The sequence below is a fragment of the Ranitomeya variabilis genome, chromosome 6 (assembly GCF_051348905.1).
Source record: "Ranitomeya variabilis isolate aRanVar5 chromosome 6, aRanVar5.hap1, whole genome shotgun sequence".
Lineage (NCBI taxonomy): Eukaryota > Metazoa > Chordata > Amphibia > Anura > Dendrobatidae > Ranitomeya > Ranitomeya variabilis.
In genome coordinates, this window is record NC_135237.1 from 45,082,002 (window position 1) to 45,109,909 (window position 27,908).

A 27,908-nucleotide genomic window follows, 5' to 3' on the forward strand; every position below is an offset into this window, starting at 1 on the left:
TGGACAGGAATTTAGGCAGAATCTGGCTGGAGTGAGTTCCAGTCAGATCCAGACTGCAGTCTGAGGAGGACGAGGGTCCAGGGAGCTGCGCCTGCCCGACGTGCGGCAGCATCCCAAGAAAGAGACACGAACAGCGAATTGTATTGCAGAGGGTGAGAAACGAAGTCATAGCAAAAAGGAGAGGAAACCAGAAGGAGTTCTGCCCTGAAAAAGGCTGCCTCCTGAGGCGCAGGAACCCGGTAGCCAGGACACCGAGGGAGTAAGGATCTCTACGCTTTACTTCAGAGACTGGCATGACAGTTAATTCCACGTTAGCTGCCTGACCTTATACCGAGGAGGCACGGTGGCAACTTGTGGGGGCTGGGGCATGATAGAGTCCCTGTAAAAAGCCTCAGGCCATCAGTCATACGGGTTTGTCCTATCCTATCCATCAGGGGGACAGAGAGAGACTTAACATCTACAATAGTTGTGAGGAACTTACCGAGAAGCTCAGCAGGGAGGTACTACAACACCCAGGCGCTAGAGGAAGGCTACTGATTTCCACCTGGATAAGGGGACTCTGGATTTGCCTTCAGACCGGCCAGACTCTGCCTGCCCTGTGGTCCGTACCCTGGACTGTGGATGCTGAAGCCTTCAGTAAAGGTAAAGAGACTGCAACCTTGTGTCCTCGTTCTTCCCATCATCCACTATCTACACTCTGGGAAGCCCTGGGGATACACTTCACCTGTGGGAAGGTATACATCACCCCAGCGGACCCCTAAGCAGCGTTGATCACCCTGAACGAATACCACAGGTGGCGTCACGAGTAGTGTTGAGCGATACCGTCCGATACTTGAAAGTATCGGTATCGGAAAGTATCGGCCGATACCGGCAAAGTATCGGATCTAATCCGATACCGATACCCGATACCAATACAAGTCAATGGGACTCAAGTATCGGACGGTATCCCTGATGGTTCCCAGGGTCTGAAGGAGAGGAAACTCTCCTTCAGGCCCTGGGAACCATATTAATGTGTAAAATAAAGAATTAAAATAAAAAATATTGCTATACTCACCTCACCGAGGGAACCGGCAGCGTTGTTTGCTTAAAATGCGCGCTTTTCCTTCCTTCCGTGACGTCACGGCTTGTGATTGGTCGCGTCACCCATGTGACCGCGACGCGACCAATCACAAAGCCGGGACGTCATTTTAAAATACTGAATGCCTAGAAGGACCTGAAATTACGTCACGGCTTGCTGTGATTGGTCGCGTCGCGGCCACATGGGCGGCACGCGACCAATCAGAAGCCGTGACGTCACGGAAGGAAGGAAAAGCGCGCATTTTAAGCAAACAACGCTGCCGGTTCCCTCGGTGATGTCCAGGCTGCGTCGGAGAGGTGAGTATAGCAATATTTTTTATTTTAATTCTTTCTTTTACACATTAATGTTGTTTCGATACCGATACCCGATACCACAAAAGTATCGGATCTCGGTATCGGAATTCCGATACAGCAAATATCGGCCGATACCCGATACTTGCGGTATCGGAATGCTCAACACTAGTCACGAGCATTATCCCTTTAAAGACCTTTCCCCCATTTTACAACGGACATCCCTAGGGCCACGGACCGGGTGAGCCACCGTGACATCCCCACCGAGAACCGAAGGACCAGGTACCGAGTACCCCATTGCCCTACTGGGGGCGCTCCACTAACAAGGGTCACCACATACATGACAGATTCCCAGCCAGTCTGGATTCTGATTCATGTATACACAACATGTCCACCCTTCATGGACAATGTAAGGGGATGGAGACAACCTGCGAGTGGCAAGTAGGTCAGTGCAATCTTTGTTGCATACTTTTACATATAAAAACTTATCACCATGTTTTTCTTCCTTCGACTCGCCTCTAGTTGCACATTTAGAGGTTTTCCACCATATCTCAGCCTGATATAACAAGCTGGCATCATTTAAACATCCTATCTTTTCCTTCAATACACTTTTCCAGAAATCTTCATTAGGCCTGCCACACGGACAGCCAGATGCTTAACAAAATCTATGCATTTTTTGCACAATTTTCTTTCCTTCTTTTTCCTTTATCAATTCTACAGCAGTTCTACCTTGCTCAGTGTATCCTTTAGTGAACAGATTACCCATCTTCTAACTTTTACAATAGGAATACTGGACTAGAGTGATAAACCAGTGGGTACTCTTACCCTTCTCTATAGTCACTTTATCTATGGTCAGTCCATGTATGACTTGCATATAATCAGACGAAAACCTTCGTCCCCTACATCTAGGGACCCGAACCATATGGGTTTCCTTAGCACTACAAAAGGCAGCTGCCGGCAATTACCAACGTGGGCTCCACCGGGTACACTCAAATAATTGTTACAATCCAACCCCATGGACAGATGACCAGTAAAATGCCAAATTCACACTTCCCATACAACATACATTACAGGAATTCAACACAATACACAAGGTCTCCTCAGGGGTCTTTATTATTATTATTATTTATTGTTATAGCTCCATTTATTCCATGGCGCTTTACATGTGAGGAGGGGTATACATAATAAAAACAAGTACAATAATCTTAAACAATACAAGTCATAACTGGTACAGGAGGAGAGAGGACCCTGCCCGCGAGGGCTCACAATCTACAAGGGATGGGTGAGAATACAATAGGTGAGGATAGAGCTGGTCATGCAGCGGTTTGGTCGATCGGTGGTTACTGCAGGTTATAGGCTTGTCGGAAGAGGTGGGTCTTTGTCTAACAATAATGGACCCACTTACTATGAACAGATCGAATGACCTGCAACACACCCAAAACACATCGTGGCCAAGACAGAGGTACAAATTCAAGAAGTGTAAGAATAAAGCTTCTTACCTTTTGATGCAGCTGTCCTGAGTTGTCCATCTGTCAGGGAGCGGCAAAATGTTTTTATAAAGCGGTCCTTTGAACTAGCGGGTCCCTGTTTGGGTCCCTGCATCTACACCTAGGTGAAGACTTTAGATGTTTCTCTACCTCTTAAGGTACCTTCACACGAAACGACTTTGTAACGATATCGCTAGCAATCCGTGACGTTGCAGCGTCCTGGCTAGCGATATCGTTTAGTTTGACACGCAGCAGCGATCAGGATCCTGCTGTGATGTCGCTGGTCGCTGAATAAAGTTCAGAACTTTATTTGGTCGTCCGATCGCCGTGTATCGTTGTGTTTGACAGCAAAAGCAACGATACCAGTGATATTTTACACTGGTAACCAGGGTAAACATCGGGTTACTAAGCGCAGGGCCGCGCTTAGGCTAGTTTCACACTAGCGTTAACTGCAATACGTCGCAAATGCGTCGTTTTTGCGAAACGCCGCATCCAGCAAAAGTTTTTGCTGGATACGTTGTTTCGTCATAGAGTAACATTAGCGACGCATTTGCGACGCATTTGCGACGCATTTCCAAACGGTGAATGCGTTTGGCGGCGTTTGGGCGTATGGTAGCGGTCCGTCGGGAGAAAAAAACGTTACATGTAACGTTTTTTGCTCCCGACGGTCCGCTTTTTCCGACCGCGCATGCGCAGTCGGAACTCCGCCCCCACCTCCCCGCACTTCCCCGCACATCACAATGGGGCAGCGGATGCGTGGGAAATATGCATCCGCTGCCCCCGTTGTGCAGCGGAGACCACACTAGCGTCGGGAACGTCGGCCCGACGCGCAGCGACGGGTTGTTCCCGACGCTAGTGTGAAAGTAGCCTTAGTAACCCGATGTTTACCCTGGTTACCAGCGTAAAATGTAAAAAAAACAAACAGTACATACTTACATTCGCATCCCCTGCCATCTGCTTCCCACACTGACTGAGCGTCGGCCGTAAAGTGAAAGCACACCGCTGTGCCCTGCTACTGCCGGCGCTCAGTCAGTCAGTCAGTGCAGGAAGCGGACGCCGGGGGACGCGAATGTGAGTATGTACTGTTTTTTTTTTTTTACATTTTACGCTGGTAACCAGGGTAAACATCGGGTTACTAAGCGCGGCCCTGCGCTTAGCAACCCGATGTTTACCCTGGTTACCCGGGGACCTCGGCATCGTTGGTCGCTGGAGAGCGGTCTGTGTGACAGCTCTCCAGCGATCAAACAGCGACGCTGCAGCGATCGGCATCGTTGTCGCTATCGCTGCAGCGTCGTTTCGTGTGAAGGTACCTTTAGTTTCACTTTGCTATGTCTTATCTTGAAGTCCCGTTAGACAAAGAAATTCCTGAGACCCTAATCTAAACATAGACTCCTTTTTGCAAGCAAGGATCATTTACAATAACCAAAATGGAGTCAGGATATATAAATAACTCCTGCTCTCACAGTATCAAAGCAAATATTTATTGGTACGAACATACTCCAAGATTAAAAACAATTAGCCACAATGACATCCAGAGACTCTATATGTAATAGACAAAATGACACAATACAATGACACAATAGTGGAGCGCCCCCACACCGCCGCAGGGCCGAGGGGATACCCGGAGCCGGGCCTCTGGGTTCTCAGTCTCGGGGTTGTCACGGTGGCTAGGCCCGGTCCGTGGCCCTGTCCGTCAGTGGGGGACGTTCGGTGTAATAGGTGGTAGTAATGATAGCGTTGGAGCGGTGCAGTTGTGGGGTGTAAGTCGCGGTAAATAACGAGGACACCAGGTTGCAGTCTCTTTACCTCTTTACTGGAGATCTCTGAGTCCTCAGTCCGGAACACGGTTCACCAGGCTACGCAAGTCCGGCCGGTCCAATGGCACCTCCAGAGTTCTCCTCTCAGGTGGAAATCTGTGCCTTCCTTCTAGCGCTATGTGTTGTAGTCCTTCCCTGCTGTGCTTACGGAAAGTAACCCCACAACGGTTGTGTCTGTTTCTTAAGTTCCCTCACAACTCGATTTGATGTTCCTCTGTAATCCACCCCTTCCCTGTATTCAGGTTGGAATGGCACCCGTTTGTCAGGTAGGCCTGGAGTTCTTCCGGGACCCTAGAGTCGCCCCTCTCCCGCAATTGCCCCCCAAGACTTCATAGGTGATATGTGGTAGACAGCCCGCCTGAGACCGACTGTCCTGCCGCTGTTTGGAGTATGGCTTGAAGCTGTATTCTAATCCACTCCCTCGGCGTTCCGGCCACCGGTATTGCGCCTCAGCAGGGTGCTGCCTCTTTCAGCACAACCCCTGCTGGTATTCTCCTTCTGCTTGATCTCGTTTCTCACTCAGCACAATCTGTCTCGCTTCTAGTCCTTTCCTTGAGTCCCGCCGCTTCCAGGAGCCTGCGCGGACCCGTTACGTTCTTTCAATGCCAAGCCTCTGCCAGGATCCCACCCCTGGCAGAGACCCTACAGTCTCTCCCTTCACAACACCCCCTGCCACAGGGTGTTGCTCTGTTCAATCCCGTCAGCGTTCTCTCCTAACTTCCTGCCTGACCCCCAGTTTACCCACTATGGTGGGGAGTGGCCTAATGAATAGCACCCTTAGCTCCCCCCGGAGGCCCAGCTGTGAAACATATTGGTGTCTGTGATACCTGATTGGAGGAACTCCTTCGGTGCCATCGAACGTACCATGGCTCCCCTTAGCGGCGAAGCCACAGTACTGCAACGACCAGAACTCTGGGGCGCTGCACTCCCCCCTGGTTAAACACAGTACTCCGGGACTGGGAAGAAAAACAACAATACAGATTAGTAAACAGACATACAATTTTGTTGAGTGCAAAACAATAAGTATACTTGAACAGGCTTCCCTTTATGGGAGGTGAGGACACTTTTAACGTTACAAACATGGTCAACATTATAAATTACAGGCTATGCATAACTCCTGTTACCCAACCGGGTATTCTACTTAGTGCAAATTCTGGAACAATAAATTAACATTGCCTTAGGAAACATACACTCTTAGTTTACCAAAGGCCTTCCTATAATCACATTACAGGGTAAGGTAACTTCACATTCTCCTACTTTGAACCTGCAGGACCGCCTGTCCCTATGGCACCAGACCTACTGCCTCTCCTTTCTTTTACAGGACCGCCCTGTTCATCCAGGGCCTACTGCCTTTCTCTACTATACATGGTATAGACATAACATTCCTTTCGTTTAAAGAACTCTGAGCCAGCTCTACTCGGCTCCTTTAAGGACTCACTCTCTAACCCCTACGGGTTCATTCTCTGTCCTTAGTAACAAAGTAACTTTCAATGGGGACGCGGGGTTTACCTTCTATCCTCACCTTCATTATTACTTCGATTACTTTCAACTATGCAGACCTCTATCTCTACCCCTACGGGCTCTCTGCATCTTTTCTTTCTGCAAACATTATTTAGACATTTCAACAAATTCAACACATATAACTTAGCATGTAAAACAGTTACATTTCTTCTCAAGGCATCATTCTGGCATTACTGTTCTGCAACAGTATCTCTCTCAAGTTCAGTTTCTCACATCCCCTTTAAGAGGGGACCAAGTCTTTCTAAGGTAGCTCGTCTTCTCAGCCTACCGGCCCATGCAAAGGTTCCGGCATGGTATCTTCGCAAAGTGTCTTTAACTAGAACCGGTAGGAAAGGTATCTTCACAAAGTGTCTTTGGCTCAAACCAGTAGGGAGCACCTTTAAGAAGGTGCAAACTATTTACAAGGGAAGTTCGAATCATGCACAGTCCATGATTTCTGCAGTTTGTATAACTTTTGTGCAACAACTTCAGAAAAGGAAAACAAACAAAGAGGATCCCGGGTCAACAGAGGGATCCATTAACCCTGGGCGGGTTTAGCAGCAACTTAAAGGAATAAAAGACAAACAGTAACTATTTACATTTTCATGGTATCGAGGTTTATTCTTCTTCAGGCGGCTCGGGCTCCTGCCCCCCAGCCACCGTGGTGCCAGCGTCCGCGGTTCGAACATGAAGATGAACTCGACTGGCCAACTCGGTGGCCGCAACCAGGCGCACCGTTGCGATGGTGACAAGATCGGGTGCTCCTGGGACCAGGTCCGAGGCGGTAAGGGTCGCGGCTCCAGACATACACCGCCGAACATTCCGTGCATACCACCCGAGCGGGTTCTGGTGGCGGCTGTAGGTCACCGAATCCCCCTTTTGCAATGGTTCTCCACTTCAGCCACAGCAGGGAGCCTTCACGTTACAATGCGCAACAAAAACGTCAGTATCCAATCCTGGCTCGTGTATGAGGCCCCACCCTCTTCTTGCATGGTAGGCCAACACAGTGCCCCGCCTTGTCACGTCTCTGTCATCCCATGCCGGGGGGGGTTGTTGTACTTTCGATGAGCCCATCGACTCAGCTCCTTTCCGTCCTTTCCACTGCATAATCAAGCACTGTCTATATTGTTCCCATGTAAGCACCGCAAGAGTGGACCCGTTCTCCCGGGATCCATCTGCTCTAAACCAGGGGGTGTCCCACCGAAGAACTACTCCATCTAAGCTCACATCTACAGGCTCCCCCACTCCAGTCGACAGCGGTGGCACCATCCTCCCCAGGTCATCGGGGGATAGCACCATTAGCCCTGCCGTGATAAGTCGCTCCCTACTGCGATAGAGGTGGGTCATGGAAGCGGGCTCGCGGAGGGGAGCAGGGACGTCGGCCATACCTGCGCCTAATGTGGTTCCATCGGTGTCGCTCTGGTCCGTTAACGAGGACGCTGGAGTCTGCTGCAGCCCGGACCGGGGCTCCTCCAATGGGATGCTCGGATTCGGCTCCGCTGGCTGTGGTTCCTCCTCCTCTAACTTCGAGGTCGGGATTGGTGGACGTAACTCCGCTGTCGGATCCGCAGGCCTCCGGTCCATCTCCGGTGAAGAAAGGCAGGCCTGAACTGCTTCTTCCTCGCTCAGGCACTCGCCGTTCATCATCGCTGCCTGATAGTCGGTGGCAGTGCATGCACCTAGCTCCGCCATTTCTCCGAGGTCGGGCTTCTCCGTCACCCGCTTCTCGCCGTTGCATATCAAGGGGTGTTTCTCTTCTGCTTTGGGGCAGGTCATTCCTCTGCAGCCAGAAGTGCAGGGGGCGGTAGCCATTTCTCGCGCCACACTGGGAGTCTCCGCCCATAACACGCCCTCCTTCCCCTTGGGTGTAGCAATGGCGGCGCCTTTTGGCGGGAACTTTTGGCGGCTAATGGCGCAGCACAGTCTTACAATAAAGTACAGTCCAAGCACAGTAAATCACAGTCTCTAGGCACACATGACCTGATTCTTCAGGCTTAAGTAGATCCTGTTCGTGACGCCAAGTTTGGAGCGCCCCCACACCGCCGCAGGGCCGAGGGGATACCCGGAGCCGGGCCTCTGGGTTCTCAGTCTCGGGGTTGTCACGGTGGCTAGACCCGGTCCGTGGCCCTGTCCGTCAGTGGGGGACGTCCGGTGTAATAGGTGGTAGTAATGATAGCGGTGGAGCGGTGCAGTTGTGGGGTGTAAGTCGCGGTAAATAACGAGGACACCAGGTTGCAGTCTCTTTACCTCTTTACTGGAGATCTCTGAGTCCTCAGTCCGGAACACGGTTCACCAGGCTACGCAAGTCCGGCCGGTCCAATGGCACCTCCAGAGTTCTCCTCTCAGGTGGAAATCTGTGCCTTCCTTCTAGCGCTATGTGTTGTAGTCCTTCCCTGCTGTGCTTACGGAAAGTAACCCCACAACGGTTGTGTCTGTTTCTTAAGTTCCCTCACAACTCGATTTGATGTTCCTCTGTAATCCACCCCTTCCCTGTATTCAGGTTGGAATGGCACCCGTTTGTCAGGTAGGCCTGGAGTTCTTCCGGGACCCTAGAGTCGCCCCTCTCCCGCAATTGCCCCCCAAGACTTCATAGGTGATATGTGGTAGACAGCCCGCCTGAGACCGACTGTCCTGCCGCTGTTTGGAGTATGGCTTGAAGCTTCTAATCCACTCCCTCGGCGTTCCGGCCACCGGTATTGCGCCTCAGCAGGGTGCTGCCTCTTTCAGCACAACCCCTGCTGGTATTCTCCTTCTGCTTGATCTCGTTTCTCACTCAGCACAATCTGTCTCGCTTCTAGTCCTTTCCTTGAGTCCCGCCGCTTCCAGGAGCCTGCGCGGACCCGTTACGTTCTTTCAATGCCAAGCCTCTGCCAGGATCCCACCCCTGGCAGAGACCCTACAGTCTCTCCCTTCACAACACCCCCTGCCACAGGGTGTTGCTCCGTTCAATCCCGTCAGCGTTCTCTCCTAACTTCCTGCCTGACCCCCAGTTTACCCACTATGGTGGGGAGTGGCCTAATGAATAGCACCCTTAGCTCCCCCCGGAGGCCCAGCTGTGAAACATATTGGTGTCTGTGATACCTGATTGGAGGAACTCCTTCGGTGCCATCGAACGTACCATGGCTCCCCTTAGCGGCGAAGCCACAGTACTGCAACGACCAGAACTCTGGGGCGCTGCAATAGAAATTCACATCAAATGTAGTATGATAAACATGTACAGTACATGTACGGTAAATAGTGTGACCAGGTGTAAATCCCATACAATTGGATACAAACAAGGGAACAAAACCCTACTAAGTATAGATAAGAATCATCAAAGCCATATTATAGCACAGATGAGGAACGATCCTAAGACTGCTGATAATACTGAGAAAGTTGGGTTACAGGTAGGCGATGATACATTCTGAGTTTGCTGCAAATGCTGAGAAATCTAGTATGCAGCACAGTGATAAATTCTGAGACTGCTGCTGATCCTGGGAAAACTGGGTTAAAGCTCAGCAATCTGAGACCTGCTGCAGATGAAGTTTTTGGTTGCAGTCCATTTCCTAATGTGTTCTTACTGCTGCGACTCTTAAATCTGGGTTTCAGCTCCGCGATCTGTTCTGTAGCTGCAGATGACGCAGGGGAAATAAAAAACATAAAAATTACTCCTTTCTAACAAAAGTGGCTTTTTAAGCTGCCCACATACATGTATGACCAGCTTTAGGCCTCCTTCACGCGTACGTGTTTCCGGTACCCATGGAACTAATTTTTTTCATGAATACCAGACGTGAGTGAGAAATCTATCATGCTTGCCACTGTCACACGTGGTTCATGGACCCACTGTGCCACGGTGCCGGGCTTGCTAAGTATTTACCTGGTGTTCACCGGAGCTCTTGTAGGTGGAGTCAGGTTTGAGCTGCAGGTAGCCACCAGGTACCATTCCTAGGCAGTCACCAGTACCTCAGCTGTCGACCCCAGGGGTTAGTTACACAAAGACAGAAAGGACTCGGAGGCTGATGGACAGTATGGATAACGTTTACTTCAGATAGGCTCTCATTCAGACACACAGGTCTCGGGAAACAGTTCAGGTACCACAGGGTTCAGGTTAATGCTGAATCAACATCAGGATAACATATAAACTACACAGAACTACAGGGACAGTACAGGACTATATTAGATTAAGGACGGGGACATGGAAACATACAGTTGCACACATGCTACCACTAACAAACTATAGGGGTTGCTCAGGCACCTCCCTATTGGGGAGGGTGCCTTTTATACAAGATGTCTCCCAGCTATTGGCATGCTCCCCTGTCCCTTTAAGAGCAGAGGAGCGCACGCACTAGCCACACCGTCGGAAATCATTGCAGTGTGCACACAAGGAGGGGGAGGAGCAGCAGGATGCTGCTGTGGGCTGGGCGGTGAATATGTTGGCGTCCCCACATAGAGGCAGCTGGGCAACCATGTGGGGGGCGCCGGCATTGGCTGTTACAACAACTACAAAGTCTTTAATACTTACTATATAGTCTCCCACAAATTGTCTAAAACTGTTTCTGAATATTTGTTAGCCAATTACAACCTTTGTAAATAAATAACTCCAAAGTACCCCAAATGTTAACATTTTACAGAATAAGCTGTTGTCTGTGTACATGAAGATTAACATTATTTCTATAGACAAGGAGACATAAAGCATCAACCATGCAGAACCATGGTTTTCTCAAACTCTGACACCTTGCTTGTATGTTTTTCATATTTTTTTTTATTTACCAAAAATGTATTTTAAAATGTATATAAGTAATATATTGTATCGTATTGAGTAATTTTGTTTTGCCAGGCCTTTTGTATCCTATGTTCACATGTTCAGTATTTGGTCAGTACTCAGCTTCAACAAATTCTAGATGTGGCCTCACCAGTGATTTATAAAGGGGTAACAATACGTTGGAATCACAGGATTTTATCTCTCTTTTTATACACCCTACAATCTTGTTTGCTTTTGCGGCTGCTGCCTGACACTGAGTGCTGCTGCTCAGCTAAATTGTAACCAGAATACCCAAATCCTTCTCCTGTTCAGTAGTCCCGAGTATGCTCCCATTTAATGTATATTCTATGTCCTATTGAATGTCTAGATACAGGGCCGTATTTAGAGTTTCTGCTGCCCTAGGCACTTTTCATGCTGCCTCCCCCATTGGTGATTATGACGCTATCGGCAGTGACTAAAGGCTACTTTTACATCAGCGGTTTTTGACATTTGCGGCAGATCCCCCAGTTTTACCGCATCTGCCGCATAACGGATCACTTACAGAAACACTGCGTTCGGCCTCATTCATTCCCTATGGGACTTGCAGACAAGTGCGGCACTTGCGGTTTTGCCGCGATCCGGCAAATGCGGTACTTGCAGCAACAGAAAAAAAAATGATGCTAGCGGTGTTTTTTTGTCTCACCGCAAGTGCAAAACCTCAAGTGCCGCACATGTCCGCAAGTCCCATAGGGAATGAATGAGGCCGAACGCAGAGTTGCCGGCCCGTAAGTGATATGTTACGCGACAGATGCGGAAAAACTGCAGGATCTGCCGCGAATGGAGAAAATCGCTGATGTGAAAGGAGCCTTAGCAAACCTTTCCATTAGTTGTCATGTGAGAATCTGGTGAATCTCATACACAGTACATGGTCAGTTGATTCTGCCATGGTTGCAAGGTTTGGCTGACAGATTTTTAAAGGGAACCTGTCAGTCGATTCATTTTACCAAAACCACGGGCAGCATCGCTCAGACTGCAAACAGGGACGTTTATCTCTGGAATGCTCTGACGTTTCAGAGAGAATAGTTTGAAGAGCTGGATGGGTAATTTAGTGAGAGAACTGACTTATCTGTACAGCATGAGCCCCACACAGCCTCTCTATATAGAGCATGAGCCCCACACAGCCTCCCTATATACTGCATGATCCCCACACAGCTTCCCTATATATACTGCATGATCCCCACACAGCTTCCCTATATATACTGCATGATCCCCACACAGCTTCCCTATATACACTGCATGAGCCCAACACAGCCTCCTTATACTGCATGAGCCCCACACAGCCTCCCTATATACAGCATGAGCCCCACACAGCCTCCCTATATACTGCATGAGCCCCACACAGCCTCCCCATATACTGCATGAGCCCCACACAGCCTCCCTATATACTGCATGAGCCCCACACAGCCTCCCTATATACAGCATGATCCCCACACAGCCTCCCTATATACTGCATGAGCCCCACACAGCCTCCCTATATACAGCATGATCCCCACACAGCCTCCCTATATACACTGCATGAGCCCCATACAGCCTCCCTATATACTGCATGAGCCCCACACAGCCTTCCTATATACTGCATGAGCCCCACACAGCCTCCCCATATACTGCATGAGCCCCACACAGCCTCCCTATATACTGCATGAGCCCCACACAGCCTCCCTATATACTGCATGAGCCCCACACAGCCTCCCTATATATACTGACGGGAGGGAGGTGTGGGCTGCAGCAGGGGGTGACGGGAGGGAGGTGTGGGCTGCAGCACAGGGTGACGGGAGGGAGGTGTGGGGCTGCAGCACAGGGTGACGGGAGAGAGGTGTGGGGCTGCAGCACAGGGTGACGGGAGGGAGGTGTGGGGCTGCAGCACAGGGTGACAGGAGGGAGGTGTGGGGCTGCAGCACAGGGTGACGGGAGAGAGGTGTGGGGCTGCAGCACAGGGTGACGGGAGGGAGGTGTGGGGCTGCAGCACAGGGTGACAGGAGGGAGGTGTGGGGCTGCAGCACAGCTAGGAGCAGAGAGAGCGCTCAACGATCCTCTGTGGTCTGTGTGGAAACGCTCCAGCAAGTGTTTGGTTTCCCTCCACCATAGGTTAAATTAAGCAGTACATGGTGCCCACTGAAATGAATGGATTGAACTATACAGAACTATCTAAGCCTGTGTCGCAGCTACCTGACTGAGCGCTGCAGAGATTCCTCCAGGCTTTCAGCTGGACATCCTCTCCTCACTCGCTCCTCAGCAGTGACTCGCCTGAGACCCCCTTCCCCCCCAGCAGCCGATACTGAGGTAGGTGGGCAGGGCGACCCCGGGTGGGCGGGGCGACCCGGACTTTAAAAAAATATATATTTTTTTTAAACTTGCTTAGGTGCCGCCCCCCCGCATCGTCCCGCCCTAGGCACGTGCCCTCAAGTGCCTAGTGGCAAATACGGCCCTGTCTAGATAGCTAAAATCCCCCCAAATAAGGACCCTATTATTTGATGCCTGTTTAATTTGTTGCAGCATTTCGTCCTCTACGTGTTCAGCTATAATAGGAGGCTTGTATCAAACTCTAATTACCAGCTTTTCATTATTGCTATTCCCATGTACATTTACCAATAATTGTCCCAGGGACCCCCAATGTCGTCATTGAGCACAGGTCTTAAGTTGGATTTAATGAAAATACACACCCCTCCACCTTTTATTTCTTTCCTGTCCTTTCTAAACTTTTTTTTTTACCACCTGAACATTTGAAAAATTTCTGGGTGCAATGTGTAAAATAGTGCCTTTTAAGGCCCCTTTCACACATCAGTTTTTTGCCATCAGACACCATCTGTTGGCTCGACGGATCTGTCGCAGATTGTGAAAAACTGATGCGACGGATTCATTTTTTCAACGGATCTGACTAACAGATCTGGCTAATTGGATCCTAAATAAATCAGAGCATGCTCAGTTAAAAAAAATGGAATCCGTCACCGGATTCCGTCATTTGAGGAATTCGGCGCCCATAGGCTTTCATTCGAGCAAACGACAGACGGCGACAGATCCGTTGCTGTTCGATTTTTTCGATGTACACAAAAAACGTTACTTTGTCCATCGTTTCCCGCCGCCGGACAAACAATTTTCGACGGATGAAGCGTGAGGCCATCTGTCGCAATCCGTTGCCAATAGAGGTCTATGAGAAAAAAATGGATCCGGCGGCATCAGTCTCCAGATTCGTTTTTTTCAAAATTCGACGGATTGCGACCGATGGAAAAAAACTTATGTGTGAAAGGGGCCTTATTTAGTCTACTCTAACAATTCAAATGGCAAAATGATCAAATTTGTCGGGCCCATGAGGGATTTCATTGGCATCAAATCAACTGTTGGCAGCATGGTGGCTCAGTGATTAGCACTGTTGCTTCGCAGCACTGGGTCCTGGGTTCAAATCCTACTAAGGATAACATCTGCAAGGAGTTTGCATGTTCTCCCCGTGTTATTATGGGTTTCCTCCAGGTTCCAGACATACTGATAGGGAATATAGATTGTGAACCCCCAAATGAATGGGGGAAAATTGTGAAAATTAATGGGGGATTTATAAATGAAAGAAGTATAAAGCCCCATGCTGTGGCTGTTTTTCTGATTTTTTAAATTTATTAGTATTTATTTTTTTTAATAACTTTATATAAAACCAATTTGCACAGACCCTTATATCAGCTTATATCAGCTTACATAAACATAATTACTTTAGAAATAGAAGCTACTTTCTATTAAATGAAGACAAACCCATTATGAAAAGTAAACCTTTTGAAATCAAGTTTTGATGAGAAGGTGAAGCACTTTTAAAATGAGAAAATGATTACGATGATTTACAGGTGATTACAGTATAGGAAATCACTGCAAGACGTTAAAGCCCCGTCATCTGGCAGATTACCTCTATAAATCAATCAGCGTTAATGTGTCAGTGTCTGCAATGATGGCCTATTAATTGTACAAATTTAGCCCTGTAAGATGACACATTTAGTATCTTCATGTTAACTTTGCATTTGATTATAGAAAACTACCCTACTCCTGCTTAACACAAAAAGGCAATTGACAGATAACGGTATACAATACATTTAAAGGGTTTTTTCCCACTATATGCATTTATCATCTATCCACAATATAGGTGATAAATGTATGATCTCTTGGAGTCGGATTACTATAACCTCCACCGTTCACAAGAGCTGGGTCCCAAAGTTACTTATGTGAATGAACCAGGAACGCGTATGTGTGATCACCAGTCCATTCATATGGGACCGATTACGATAGATAAGCGCAGAGCTCGGCTATCTCTGACTGTCCACAGACCATAGAAGAGAGTTGTGGACACGAACGCTATCATCTATCTATCTATCTATCTATCTATCTATCTATCTATCTATCTATCTATCTATCACGTATCTATTATCTATCTATCTATTATATATCTACTATCTATCTATCTATCTATCTATTATCTATGTATCTATTATCTATCTATCACATATCTATTATCTATGTATCTATTATCTATCTATCTATTATATATCTACTATCGATCTATCATATATCTACTATCTATCTATCATCTACCTATCATCTATCTATCTATCACGTATCTATTATCTATCTATCTATCTATTTATTATATATCTACTATCTATCTATCTATCATCTATCTATCATCTATCTATCTATTATATATCTACTATCTATCTATCTATCTATCTATTATATATCTACTATCTATCTATCTATCTATCTATCTATCTATCTATCTATCTATCATCTATCTATCTATCTATCTATCTATCTATCTATCATCTATCTATCATCTATCTATCTATTATATATCTACTATCTATCTATCTATCTATCTATCTATCTATCTATCTATCATCTATCTATCTATTATCTATCTATTATCTATCTATCTATCTATCTATCTATCTATCTATCTATCTATCTATCTATCATCTATCTATCTATTATATATCTACTATCTATCTATCTATCTATCTATCTATCTATCTATCATCTATCTATCTATCTATCTATCTATCTATCATCTATCTATCATCTATCTATCTATTATATATCTACTATCTATCTATCTATCTATCTATCTATCTATCTATCTATCTATCTATCATCTATCTATCATCTATCTATCTATTATATATCTACTATCTATCTATCTATCTATCTATCTATCTATCTATCTATCTATCTATCTATCTATCTATCTATCTATCTATCTATCCTGACGGTTACGGCAGTGAATTTACTGTACTTGGCTTATGAAATAATCTTTGAGATATGTGATGAAAATTGGACAGCATACGCATGGTCCATGTGTTGTGCAATTTTTTTTTCTCATAGCCATCAACCTGTTTTGGGGAGGGTGATCCGATTCGAGCTGAGAAAAAAACTCGCAGATGAGCGCTGCCTCATTTACTAACATTGGTCGGATGTTTTCTAGCTGTGCACTCTTCCGATGTGTGCGCCAGTGTGATCGAGCCCTAAAACTAATTCAAATGGCACTTTGTGAGCATAACTAAAAGTTGAAGTGTGAAATTGAACACATTTCCTTTTTTCTTTACATGTTTTTCACATTTCTGCTCAAAACAATGTTGAATATAAAACTGACAAAAAATGGGTACCACATATCAGAAGATAAAAAATAATTTTAATAACTGAATAAGAAAAAATCTGTAGTGCTCTAAAAACCACCTGTATAGAAAGGAAAAATAAAAATTTGCTGGGTTTGGTACTCATCTCATTAAAGGGGTTGTCCACTGCTGGGCCCAGGAAGATGAAAAAAAGACATTTACTTCTTGTGCTGGTGCCTCTACTATCCATGAGATAAGATAGCGGGCACCACCATATAGTACAGGAAACAACCTATTGCATACTATGTAATAATTACCAAACACAAGAAAAAGAGGTATGCAAATATTAAACATGCAACAAGCCAAAAAACAAATCCTTTCCGCTCAGCGCCAGTGTCTTGCATTCAGCATCCAGCGGGGGGCGCCACATGAGCGCTTCTGTAATCACATTTTGTCAAAAGAAATATTGTACTTTTGCATAAGATGGAGAGCCGCCAGAGGATGGGGCTAAGCAGGTGATACGGCTTTGTAATGGCTATATTATTTTTTCCCATTGTTTATGTAGTTTAAAAATGCAGACGGACTGCTCCATCTTGTGAAACTACTCCGTTCTGACCATGATGAAGTTAGGAGGAATGCATGCTGGGCTGTTGCTGTGTTTGCAAATGATGGAGAGAGTGCAGCTGAACTGTACAGATTGGGGTAAGTAGAGCCGGTTATACATTTGACCATCAACTATTCCTCCTGACACATCATGTGCATGCTCAGCGTGTATCCTCAGCAGCTGCCAGACATTTCACGCTGAGGATTATGTCCCTTAAAAACGGAAGAATCGGGCATGTTGGATTTCATTGTTTCCCATGAGGGAAAAGTTAAGACTATTGAAGGTAGATGTATCCAGTTGGGGTTTTTTTTATAAAAAAAATGCAAAAACTTTATTTGTAGTCTTGAAAGAAAAAGAACAAGACATTCCCAGCATTATAAAAAAAATATGAGAGCTTTCCTATGCGTTTCAAACTGAATCTCAGTCCTTAAACATGGAATAGTTAGGACACCCCCGTACACAGTAGATAGTCCACTGGTCTCAAGGAAATCACTAGGTTCAGCTGAAGATTCTGTAATGTATGTGGTCACCTTATACATTTTTCCTATTTACATACAAGAAAGAATAAAGGGAAAAATTGGTTTCATGTATTGGACACCAGCCGACTGATTGTCAGGAGAGGTGTCGATTGGACATGTACGATTTCGGACTGTCGATCGCATTGTTCTCACCGAAATAAGCCACCGGCTGACATTTATGGCAGCGACTTTCTCCTAGGGAATACCGGAACTCTCAGCCAAATGAACGCTCCTGTGTGTGGGAAAGTCGGCTGAGATGACACTAAGCTTACCAAGTGAAAGGTTAACAAAATACAGCTTATCAGAAAAATTTTGCTAAAATATAAAATTTATGTAGATCAAATATGAAAATAGTCAAAAAAGAGGCCAGGAAAAGATTATGAAATATAACAATAACAATAATACTGTTAGATACTAAGGCATTTTAAACCCAAGATTTAAAAGAGGAGTACTCTCTCCCACCCTATTGATGCCCTGAGAATCGTCTCTTCCTGGCTGCGGAGGTTGGCACCCTAGCTTGGACGCAATATGGTGCCAGCTCATCGACGGCAAGCCCTAAATGTTTCCTGTTGTACTCTGATATAGGGTTACTTATCACCATCAAAACAGCCAACAAACCTCAAAAGCCACTAGCCATCAAAATTAAATACTACTAGGGTGATAAAAAACAAGAGACTAAATATTGGAAAGCGATAAACCACAGGTAGTCCAAATATCCACAAGGTACGTAAGGAGATTTTAACATATTGAACTGTACCATAAGCGGTTAAATATCACATGCCAGGTATGGAATCCCAAATACTTGAACAGCCATCACATTTTGCACACACATTACTCAAGTAAATATAGCCTTTCCATATAATGTCACAACAATGGTTACTAATAGATAGATAACTGAGTTAATTGTCCAGCCAGATAAATCAGATGGAAACCCTTTCTTACTTTCTCTCACATGTCCCTAGTGAATGTCCCTGCCTTGCTGCGGAGGTTGGCACCCTAGCTTGGTCGCAATATGCCGCCCCCGCTCAATGACTCAAATATGAATACAAATGCACATAACAAGGCATCAGATTGTATACTACTTATCTGCATTATCTGCAGCCTCTGCCATACAAGTAGCCTCATGGCTGTCTGCCGAACGATCGGCCAAAGCATCGACCGGCCAACGACCATCTAATGTGCATGGCCGGCTGTGTTCACATCACATTGTGCTGTGACTAGTAAGCATATTAGGTCAGTGTTCAGTTCATTTTGCGTCATATAGATATATAATGATCTTTCATCTATTTAGGGCTCTTGAAATCCTTCAGGAGATGAATCTTTCAACAAGTCGTAGAAACAATTTTAGTGAATTAGCTGAAAACAAGATGCTGGATAACAACCTCTCCTTAAAATACAATCAGAAAGGACATTTGTCCTACAGCAACCTGATAACTGATGGATTTTATGATCATGGTCGGGTATGTAAAGTTGATATTTTTTATATTACGGTATTGTTGTCTTTAGAGTAGAGTATATGACTAGGGTTGAGCGAAACGGGTCGTTCATTTTCATAAGTCGCCGACTTTTGGCAAAGTCGGCGTCTCATGAAACCCGACCCGATCCCTGTGCGGGGTCGGCCATGCGGTACGCGATCTTGGCACTAAAGTCGAGTTCCGTATGACACGTTTAGCGCCATCTTTTCAGCCAATGAATGAGCGTGGGCAGAGTGATGACATAGGTCTTAGGGGAGTGAACGCCTATCGTCATGTTATCGCTTGTGCGCAGTAGGGATTTGGAATGTGCAATACGAAATTTTCTGTGCTGGGACGGAGGAGAGAGAGAGGAGAGAGAGAGAGAGACACAGACTTTTCACGGTGGTCGGACGATTTCACTCGACTCGACTTTTAAGACAGTCGGGTTTCACAAAACCCGACTCGACCCTAAAAAACTAAAGGTCGCTCAACCCTATATATGACCATTGCCAATTATCACAGTGCTCCTCTCTCCTGGGTGAGCGCAGGTGTTCTGTGCCGGCATACATGGATCCAAAAACTTTTATCTGCATCTGCGCATGTTTATTCCCCACAATGCAACACTCGTCACTGCATTGCTGACAATCCATCAATGAGTCAGAACTTGGAAGGCCGAACACCACTTGACTTGTAGATGTAATGTCAGTTCTCCCTCGCATAAAAAATATGGACAGCAGATTCATTACTACATAAACATTTAATCCCAAAATACCCCTTTAACTTGATTGCTTTTGAGGATTAACGGAGAAGAAAATTTGCATGAATGGGGTCTGGTAGCCATTGTTCTTTCTGAGCCAGCATTATACAGACGTGCTAGCCCTCACTACTACAATGAGTGATCAGTATCTCCACTGATGGCACCTATGTCTGGTGTCCAGAAAAAGCTAGAACCTTGTCTGCTGCCTTTTATGCAAATGGAGGCAAGGAAACATCAGTCATTAGGATACAATCTGATGTAAAAAAACTGAGATGAACTAGGATCTAAGTTAGTATGTATGAGCATGTTCACACTGGCCACTAAACAGACAAAACCCAAGATAAAAACAAATATAATAAAATACCCTGCAATAAGTATGTAAATAGTAATAGTGCATGAAAATAATATACGGTTAGTTAACATAATTTTGATTAAAAAAAATGTAAAAGCCATCCCACCACGTCAAGGCGACCCTACTACCGAGACCCAGCCAGTGGACACACAGCCATGGGGAGCTATATGAATGTAATGTCCAGCTCAAGGAACAGGGAGGTCACACCCTTTTCCTTGAGCCTGACATTACGTTTATGTAGTTCCCCGAGGCTGGGTGTCCATTGGCCGGGTCTCGGTCCTTCTCAGCCCATATTCACTTTACATCACTTGACATATGGTAAGGTTTTATTGCTTGAGGTTGGGACAGTCCCGAATAGGGTCACCTTGATGTGGTGGAATGGCTTTTATGTTTTTTTTAATCAAAATTATGTTAAACAAGCACCCTACATTATTTTCATGCACTAGCTATTTGTTTATTTACTGCAGGGTATGTGCTTGTATTGTTTTTATCTTATTGTTTTTACAATGTAATGTAGCTCAAATTTTCTGCAAATGTAAAATTTCAATTTTGCAGATTCGCCAATGATTTTACACTTTGCAAACTGCTGCAAAATCTACCACATTAAAGTGCATACTGCAGATTTCAGAATTGATATTATTTTGTCTGCAAAATGTGAATGGGGTTTTTCGAAAACCGAAAACCTCTCACAAATCAGCAGGTCGTGACTGTTTATCAGTACTCCTCCATTCTACGCCTCCAAAACTCCTTGTGATCGCATGACTTGCACTAGATGGTTTGAAATCAGGGTCGTCCGAGTAGCAGTGGTGATTATGATCAGCTCCCGATCAGATCAATGCAGGATACTTGGCAGATGGTGGCCTCTTATGTGATGGTTTCACCTAGTTTTAGTTACGTGGAGAACTTTGTTTAATTAAGACAATTCTTTTTGTTCCTAGCTAAAACCCGGCACATATTTGCCATCTTTAGAAGAACTCAGCAAGCAGATGCTAAACCAGAACCGGGCAGTTCTCTTAGTCAACACTAAATTTACTGACATGTGAGTCTTTATACATTTTTTTTGTTGGGAAAAATGTTATGTTTAATGGTTTTTATTTCTGCAAAATGTTCCTTTAGCATTACTTATTTTGTCCTTCACCACTGCTTCCTGACACTTCCGTGTGGTTTGCTAGGTTAGAGTGAAGTTACTTCTATAGGGATGTATCATCACACAACCATAGTAAACATACTGGGCAGACGGAAACAGTCAGCAGAAGAATTCAGATGCTTAGTTTTTACTTTCCTTTTTATACAGCTTCTGAAGGTTTAGAAAAGGGCAGTATCAATTTTAATTATAGTTCAACAATAAAGGAACTCAGTATGTGTAAACCACTGAGCCCACAAGAAGAGAACCAAAAAGATGAATAACCCTTAAAATATAATATTTTATTTTTGTCATTAAAATTTGAACAAGTATGGTACAATTACAAAAAAACACCCAAGGGAGCAGGAATACTTCCTAACATATGATATAACAATGTATGGTCCATGTCATTCAAAAAAAGTATTCTAAAGCCTATGAAAAAAGTTCAAACAGCTCTGAGCCACGTTGTTTGGCTATTATGTCCACCGTTTGTATATTTACCTAGTGCCCTAATCTGGTATACTAGTAAATGCTCATACAGGTATCAAATATTTAAGGTGTATATTACCTCGTGGCTGTGAACAGAGTAATAGATCCAATGAGATGACAGATCCAAAGTTAGATGCCTCCAGGTGATTCCGTGCTCCCCTGTCGCCCCGACGCGCGTTTCGCCCTTGGCTTCTTCCGGGTGCATGCCCAAAGGGATGAAGGGTGCGATCTTTTAAATGAGTGGCCACCAATAAGCATACAGGGGCAGGGAATGTGCGCTACATCATTTCCGGTGGAATTCATTACAACTTGCTTGCGTGTGAGGGAAGGGGAAGTGACGTTTGTGACCCGCAGTTGGAGCGCAAGCTTTGCTGTGGTTGCCATGGTGGGCGTGCATCACTCCTCTATGTCGGTTACCAGATAGAGTCTACAGCGCATGCGGCCACGATGGTCACCCTATTGGGCATTCTCCGGGCAGCGCTCAATGAACCGCCCGCTATTATAGTGCGCAGGTTCAATACAGAGCGCTCCAGGGAACGCCGGTGATCCGATCACACGCGCATGCGCTCTCTCTCCCGGAAGACCTGATAGGGGAGGCAACAGAGGACGGAACATTCATATTGAAATGCATAAAAAGATGTACGTAAGCCGTGCTCTATTGTGCCCAACCCGACGGACCTGCTTCAAAATAAAGTGCAGCGTGCATGGATTTTGCCTAAATAATTTAATTTGAATTTTAAAGAGATAATGGAATGAAAACGAGATAATATAAATACCCCGTGTAGTTATAATAATATAAATCTAACTTCATATACATTAAAACACCGGTGAGTGCCTAAACATAAACAGGGATATGAATACCCAATATAAATGTAGTGATATAGATATAACTTCATATATAAAAAAGTAACAGTGAATACATAAACATAAACATGGTCCGAATCCATCCTGGCCATGTTATATAGTCCGCCATACAACTAAAATCTACACTGTGACATAATGAGTCCACCCGCCCCAGCATAAAAACATACACTAGGTAGTCCATGTATTAAGATGCCAACATATGAAGCTTTCCATAGTTCTTTCTGTCCACACATCTCTTGAGGAGATCAGGAGATAATATGTGGCTTCATACCCATGGCAAAAAGGAAGTCGCTCATATCCAGATCGCAAAAGTAAGGTGATTAGTAAGGAGATCTTGAAAAAGAGAAATCTTAAAAAAAAAAAAAGGAAATACCATTAATATACATATATATTATCAGAATAAAATCAGCTAAAATTATGGAAACCCATCCCTTAAAAAGGATACCTCAAGAAATAATAAATAACTCTAATGACCTACACATTACAGAAATGCCCCAAATCCCAGACTCTCATTCAAACCTCCCGGACTCATGGTACCCAATCGATAGATCCATTTACTCTCTATCTGGGCTAGCACTTTGGATAAATCACCGCCCCGAGGTTCCAATGTAACTTGTTCAATAGCTTTTATCATTAGTCCCCTGGCATTACATTCATGATGGTATTTGAAATGCCTAGGGAGACTTTTTAATTTTAAGTCCTCTTCGCTACCTTTTGCTTTCTCTATATCCTTGATATGTTCTCTGGTTCTTACCTTAAGCTCCCTTGTGGTCAGTCCAATATAGACAGTAGATGAACACGTTAGATGTTTGCGGATATTGTAGTTACGAGATCCATCCCAATTTGAAAAAGTGGTAGTCTTGGTGTGATTGTAACATCCCTTGCACATGCCACATGGGAAAAAACCTGGCGTTCCCCTTTGATTTGTATGGCTTTTTGCTGTCCTAATAGATTCATAATGGCTGCGGACCAACAGATCTTTCAAGTTGGCTGACCTTCTTGCAACACATGATGGTTGGGGTGGTAATATCTGGCGTAAGATTGGATCTGTGAATAAGACCTCCCAATGTTTGTATACAATATCTTTCAGACCTCTCCATTCTTTATTATATGTTGAAATGAAACGGACCTGATTGCTGTTATCCATTTTCATAGTCCTAGAGGTGCGGTATAAAAGTTGGTCTCTTGTTGCTTTTTCAGCCCTCTGATAACCTCTCTTGATGGTTCTTCTACTGTAGCCTCTGTAATGTCCACACGGTGTAAGGAATTTAAGAGAGAGTAAGCTTTAACTGTATTTTATTCTTCTCTTTTCCTCCAGCACACAGCATACTAGCAGCATAAGATTTCCTCCTCAGGCTAGAACTGAAACAGAAACTAAACTCAACTCCCGCCCTCCTTTCTTAAAGAGACAGATCTAATTCTTATACATTACAGCCTCTATCCAGGAACTTACTCGTAAGATCAATAGCCTGGGTTTTAAAATTTTCGTCATTTGAGCAGATTCTTTTGGCTCTTAGAAATTGACCAATCGGTATTCCTCGGATTGTGGATGGAGGATGGGATGAGTCTGCGGATAAAAAAGAATTTGTGGATGTGGGTTTCCTAAATATATCCGTGTTGATATGTCCATCCACACCCACACTCATCTTGATATCCAAGAAATCCATTTCTCTGCCATATTTAAAGGTTAATTTTATGTTTTGACTGTTGTCATTTAGTTGTTGCATTAATGTATTCAATTGTTCAGATGTACCGTCCCATAGGAAAAGGACATCATCAATGTACCTCATCCAGTTGTGGACATTAGTCATTCTCTGGATGAGGTCATTGTGAAATATGTCCATCTCCCAAGCCCCCAAAAACAGATTGGCATACGATGGGGCACATGAGGCCCCCATCGCCGTACCCTGTAATTGTAAATATGTGTGGGTATTAAAAGTAAAGGCATTATGGGTTAAAATGAATTCTAATAGACTCAAAATTAATTCGGCTAGAGAAACATCCAATGTACTTGAGGCAAGGAAACGTTTGACCGCCCTTAACCCATCCTGATGGTGGATGGAAGTATATAGCGATTCCACGTCGGCCGTGACTATGATCATACTGTCCTCCAGGTACAGTTGATCAAGTCGCTGTAAAGCCGACGTGGTGTCCTTAATGTAAGAGGGCAAATTGGCGACCAAAGGTTTTAAAAAATGATCCACAATGTTGGCAATCAATTCACATGGTCCCTCATTACCTGAGACTATCGGGCGGCCCAGTGGGTCCAAAGCATTCTTGTGAAGCTTGGGAACTAAGTAAAGAGTAGGGAGTTTCGGATGGTTCTGACGGATATTATCCACCAGTTTTCTAGACACGATTCCTTGCGTAAATGCTTTATCCACAATCTCAATTAGAAGGTTCTGAAAAGAAGACAGAGGATTGAACGTAAGTCTCTTGTAATATTTTGTATCACTCAATAGTTTGTTGGATTGTCTCTCATATTGTTCTTTGTGACAGATTACAAGGTTCCCCCCCTTATCGGCCGGCTTATATACCACATCCTGCCACTTTTTGAGTTCTTCTATAGCCATTCTTTCATTTTTAGTTATATTAGAAAAGCTTTTCTGATTATTGGCTAATATTTCTACATCCCGATTTACAAGTTTGGTGAAAATATCCACCGCTGGGCATACACTTAAAGGGGGGAATTTTTTAGATTTGCCAAGGAATTTTTGAGGAATTGTACTCACTTCAGACATGTTGTTTTCCTCCTCCAGAGCAATCAAATTTTCAAGAGTTTCTCTATCTTCAGGGCTATAAGAAGGGTCGTAATCAAGATTTTTTGAATGGAGCTTTTTTAATATCAATTTTCTTGCAAACAGGTGAACGTCCTTCACTGATGTGAATGCATCTAGGTGGTGTGAAGGGGAAAAAGTGAGACCTTTCTGTAATATTTTTATTTGAACTGTGGTTAAAGTATGGTTAGAAAGGTTTATTACCCGGTACTGATTGTTCTTCTTTCAACCTCTCTGCGCCTTATTGAAGATCTCAGGGAACTTTTTCTTCCCTTTCCCACTTCTAAGATAAAAGTCCCCATTGGATTCAGCATCACTTGTGGAAGCCGCGCTTTCAACCCCAGATACACTTGAAATTTCAGAGTTTCTTCTAGATTTAGAATCAGGGAATCACTTTTCTTTTGCTGCCACCTAAAGACCTTATCTGCGTCATAATCACCTACATCACGTTGAAATTTTTTAAGCTTATCCTGACTGACCTTTTCTTCTAGGGTACAGATATCCGTTTCCAAATCACTGGACCATTTTACAAATTGTTCATTGGGCATGTCCTTCGATAATCGTTTATGTATATCCTCTAATTCTTTAGAATTGCCCAATAGGGTGACCATCGCGGCCGCATGCGCCGTAGACTCTATCTGGTAACCGACATAGAGGAGTGATGCACGCCCACCATGGCAACCACAGCAAAGCTTGCGCTCCACCTGCGGGTCACAAACGTCACTTCCCCTTCCCTCACACGCAAGCAAGTTGTAATGAATTCCACCGGAAATGATGTAGCTCACATTCCCTGCCCCTGTATGCTTATCGGTGGCCACTCATTTAAAAGATCGCACCCTTCATCCCTTGGGCACGCCCCCGGAAGAAGCCAAGGGCGAAACGCGCGTCGGGGCGACAGGGGAGCACGGAATCACCTGGAGGCATCTAACTTTGGATCTGTCATCTTATTGGATCTATTACTCTGTTCACAGCCACGAGGTAATATACACCTTAAATATTTGATACCTGTATGAGCATTTACTAGTATACCAGATTAGGGCACTAGGTAAATATACAAACGGTTTAGATAATAGCCAAACAACGTGGCTCAGAGCTGTTTGATCTTTTTTCATAGGCTTTAGAATACTTTTTTTGAATGACATGGACCATACATTGTTATATCATATGTTAGGATGTATTCCTGCTCCCTTGGGTGTTTTTTTGTAATTGTACCATACCTGTTCAAATTTTAATGACAAAAATTAAATATTATATTTTAAGGGTTATTCATCTTTTTGGTTCTCTTCTTGTGGGCTCAGTGGTTTACACATACTGAGTTCCTTTATTGTTGAACTATACTTTGTGAAGTGACAATTACTTTGGGACATTTGGTTGAATAATCAATTTTAATTAGTCTGAAAGAACCTTTTAACCCCTTAACTACCGTCGATATGCATTAAAGCGGTGGCTGCTAATGGGCCTTATTCCCTTATCTCCATTATAAAACGGCAATTGGGAATAAGGGTATAGCACTCCCCAGAGCCAGAAAATTTCTGGGGTTTCAGCTACCGGGGATAGATGAGACCCTGGACAATACAATCATGGCCGTATTTTCTGGTCTCTGATCTTGTGATAGTCGTTATTCAATAATAGTGATCATGTTAAAAAACAAACAAAGTGTGCCCGTCTTTCATTTCATTCATTCCTCTCTCTTCATGATATACATGTCAGATAAAATTGAGAAATTTTGTCACCCAAGCTCCCCCCACCTGTACCTCCACCATCCTCCAGGCTCTCCTGCTCCATCCTCTGGCCGGGCTCTTACATAGTGCAGACATCGAGATCTGCCATCTGCACCCGGCAACAGCTGTTTTTTCCCTATTGGTGCCTTTTGATCACTGTGACAGACCCTATCACAGTTATCAAAAGCCAATAATTAGTATGAAATCCCAGCTGTCACCCGCTTAGATTATTATTTTTTTTATTTTATAATTTTTATTTCATTGTTTGCCATTAGCGTTAGGGTTGGGCTTATTGTTAGGGTTGGTCTTGCACCGGGGTGCTCAGGAATGCACCAAGTATCGCTGGTGCTCGAATGACATGCTCAAGTCCCCGCCTCACATGTTTTGCAGCTGTTAAAACAGTAAAAAAAAATTGTGGGGATTGCCTGACCTACATGGGCAATACCAGCATTTTTATGGGGTGTCTAACAACCGCGAAACTAGCTGAGCAGTGACTTGAGCATATCACTCGAGCACCCGCGATTAGTGTTGAGCATTCCGATACTGCAAGTATCGGGTATCGGCCGATACTTGCTGTATCGGAATTTCCGATACCGAGATCCGATACTTTTGTGGTATCGGGTATCGGGTATCGCAACAACATTAATGTAATAATGTGTAAAAAAGAGAATTAAAATAAAAAATATCGCTATACTCACCTGTCCGACGCAGCCGG

The 27,908-nt window shown here is 44.6% G+C and overlaps 1 protein-coding gene across 5 annotated transcripts in view; it reads left to right on the top strand.

Annotated features, from left to right (window-relative positions):
- Positions 1-27,908, top strand: part of ARMC3 (armadillo repeat containing 3) — a 137,108-nt gene that overhangs the window by 75,681 nt on the left and 33,519 nt on the right. For all 5 annotated transcript variants that reach the window (XM_077268355.1, XM_077268357.1, XM_077268358.1 and 2 more), the window contains 3 exons: positions 17,100-17,236; positions 18,948-19,116; positions 21,158-21,258. In XM_077268355.1, the coding sequence (XP_077124470.1) occupies positions 17,100-17,236; positions 18,948-19,116; positions 21,158-21,258 (407 nt within the window). The remainder of the gene's footprint in view (positions 1-17,099; positions 17,237-18,947; positions 19,117-21,157; positions 21,259-27,908) is intronic.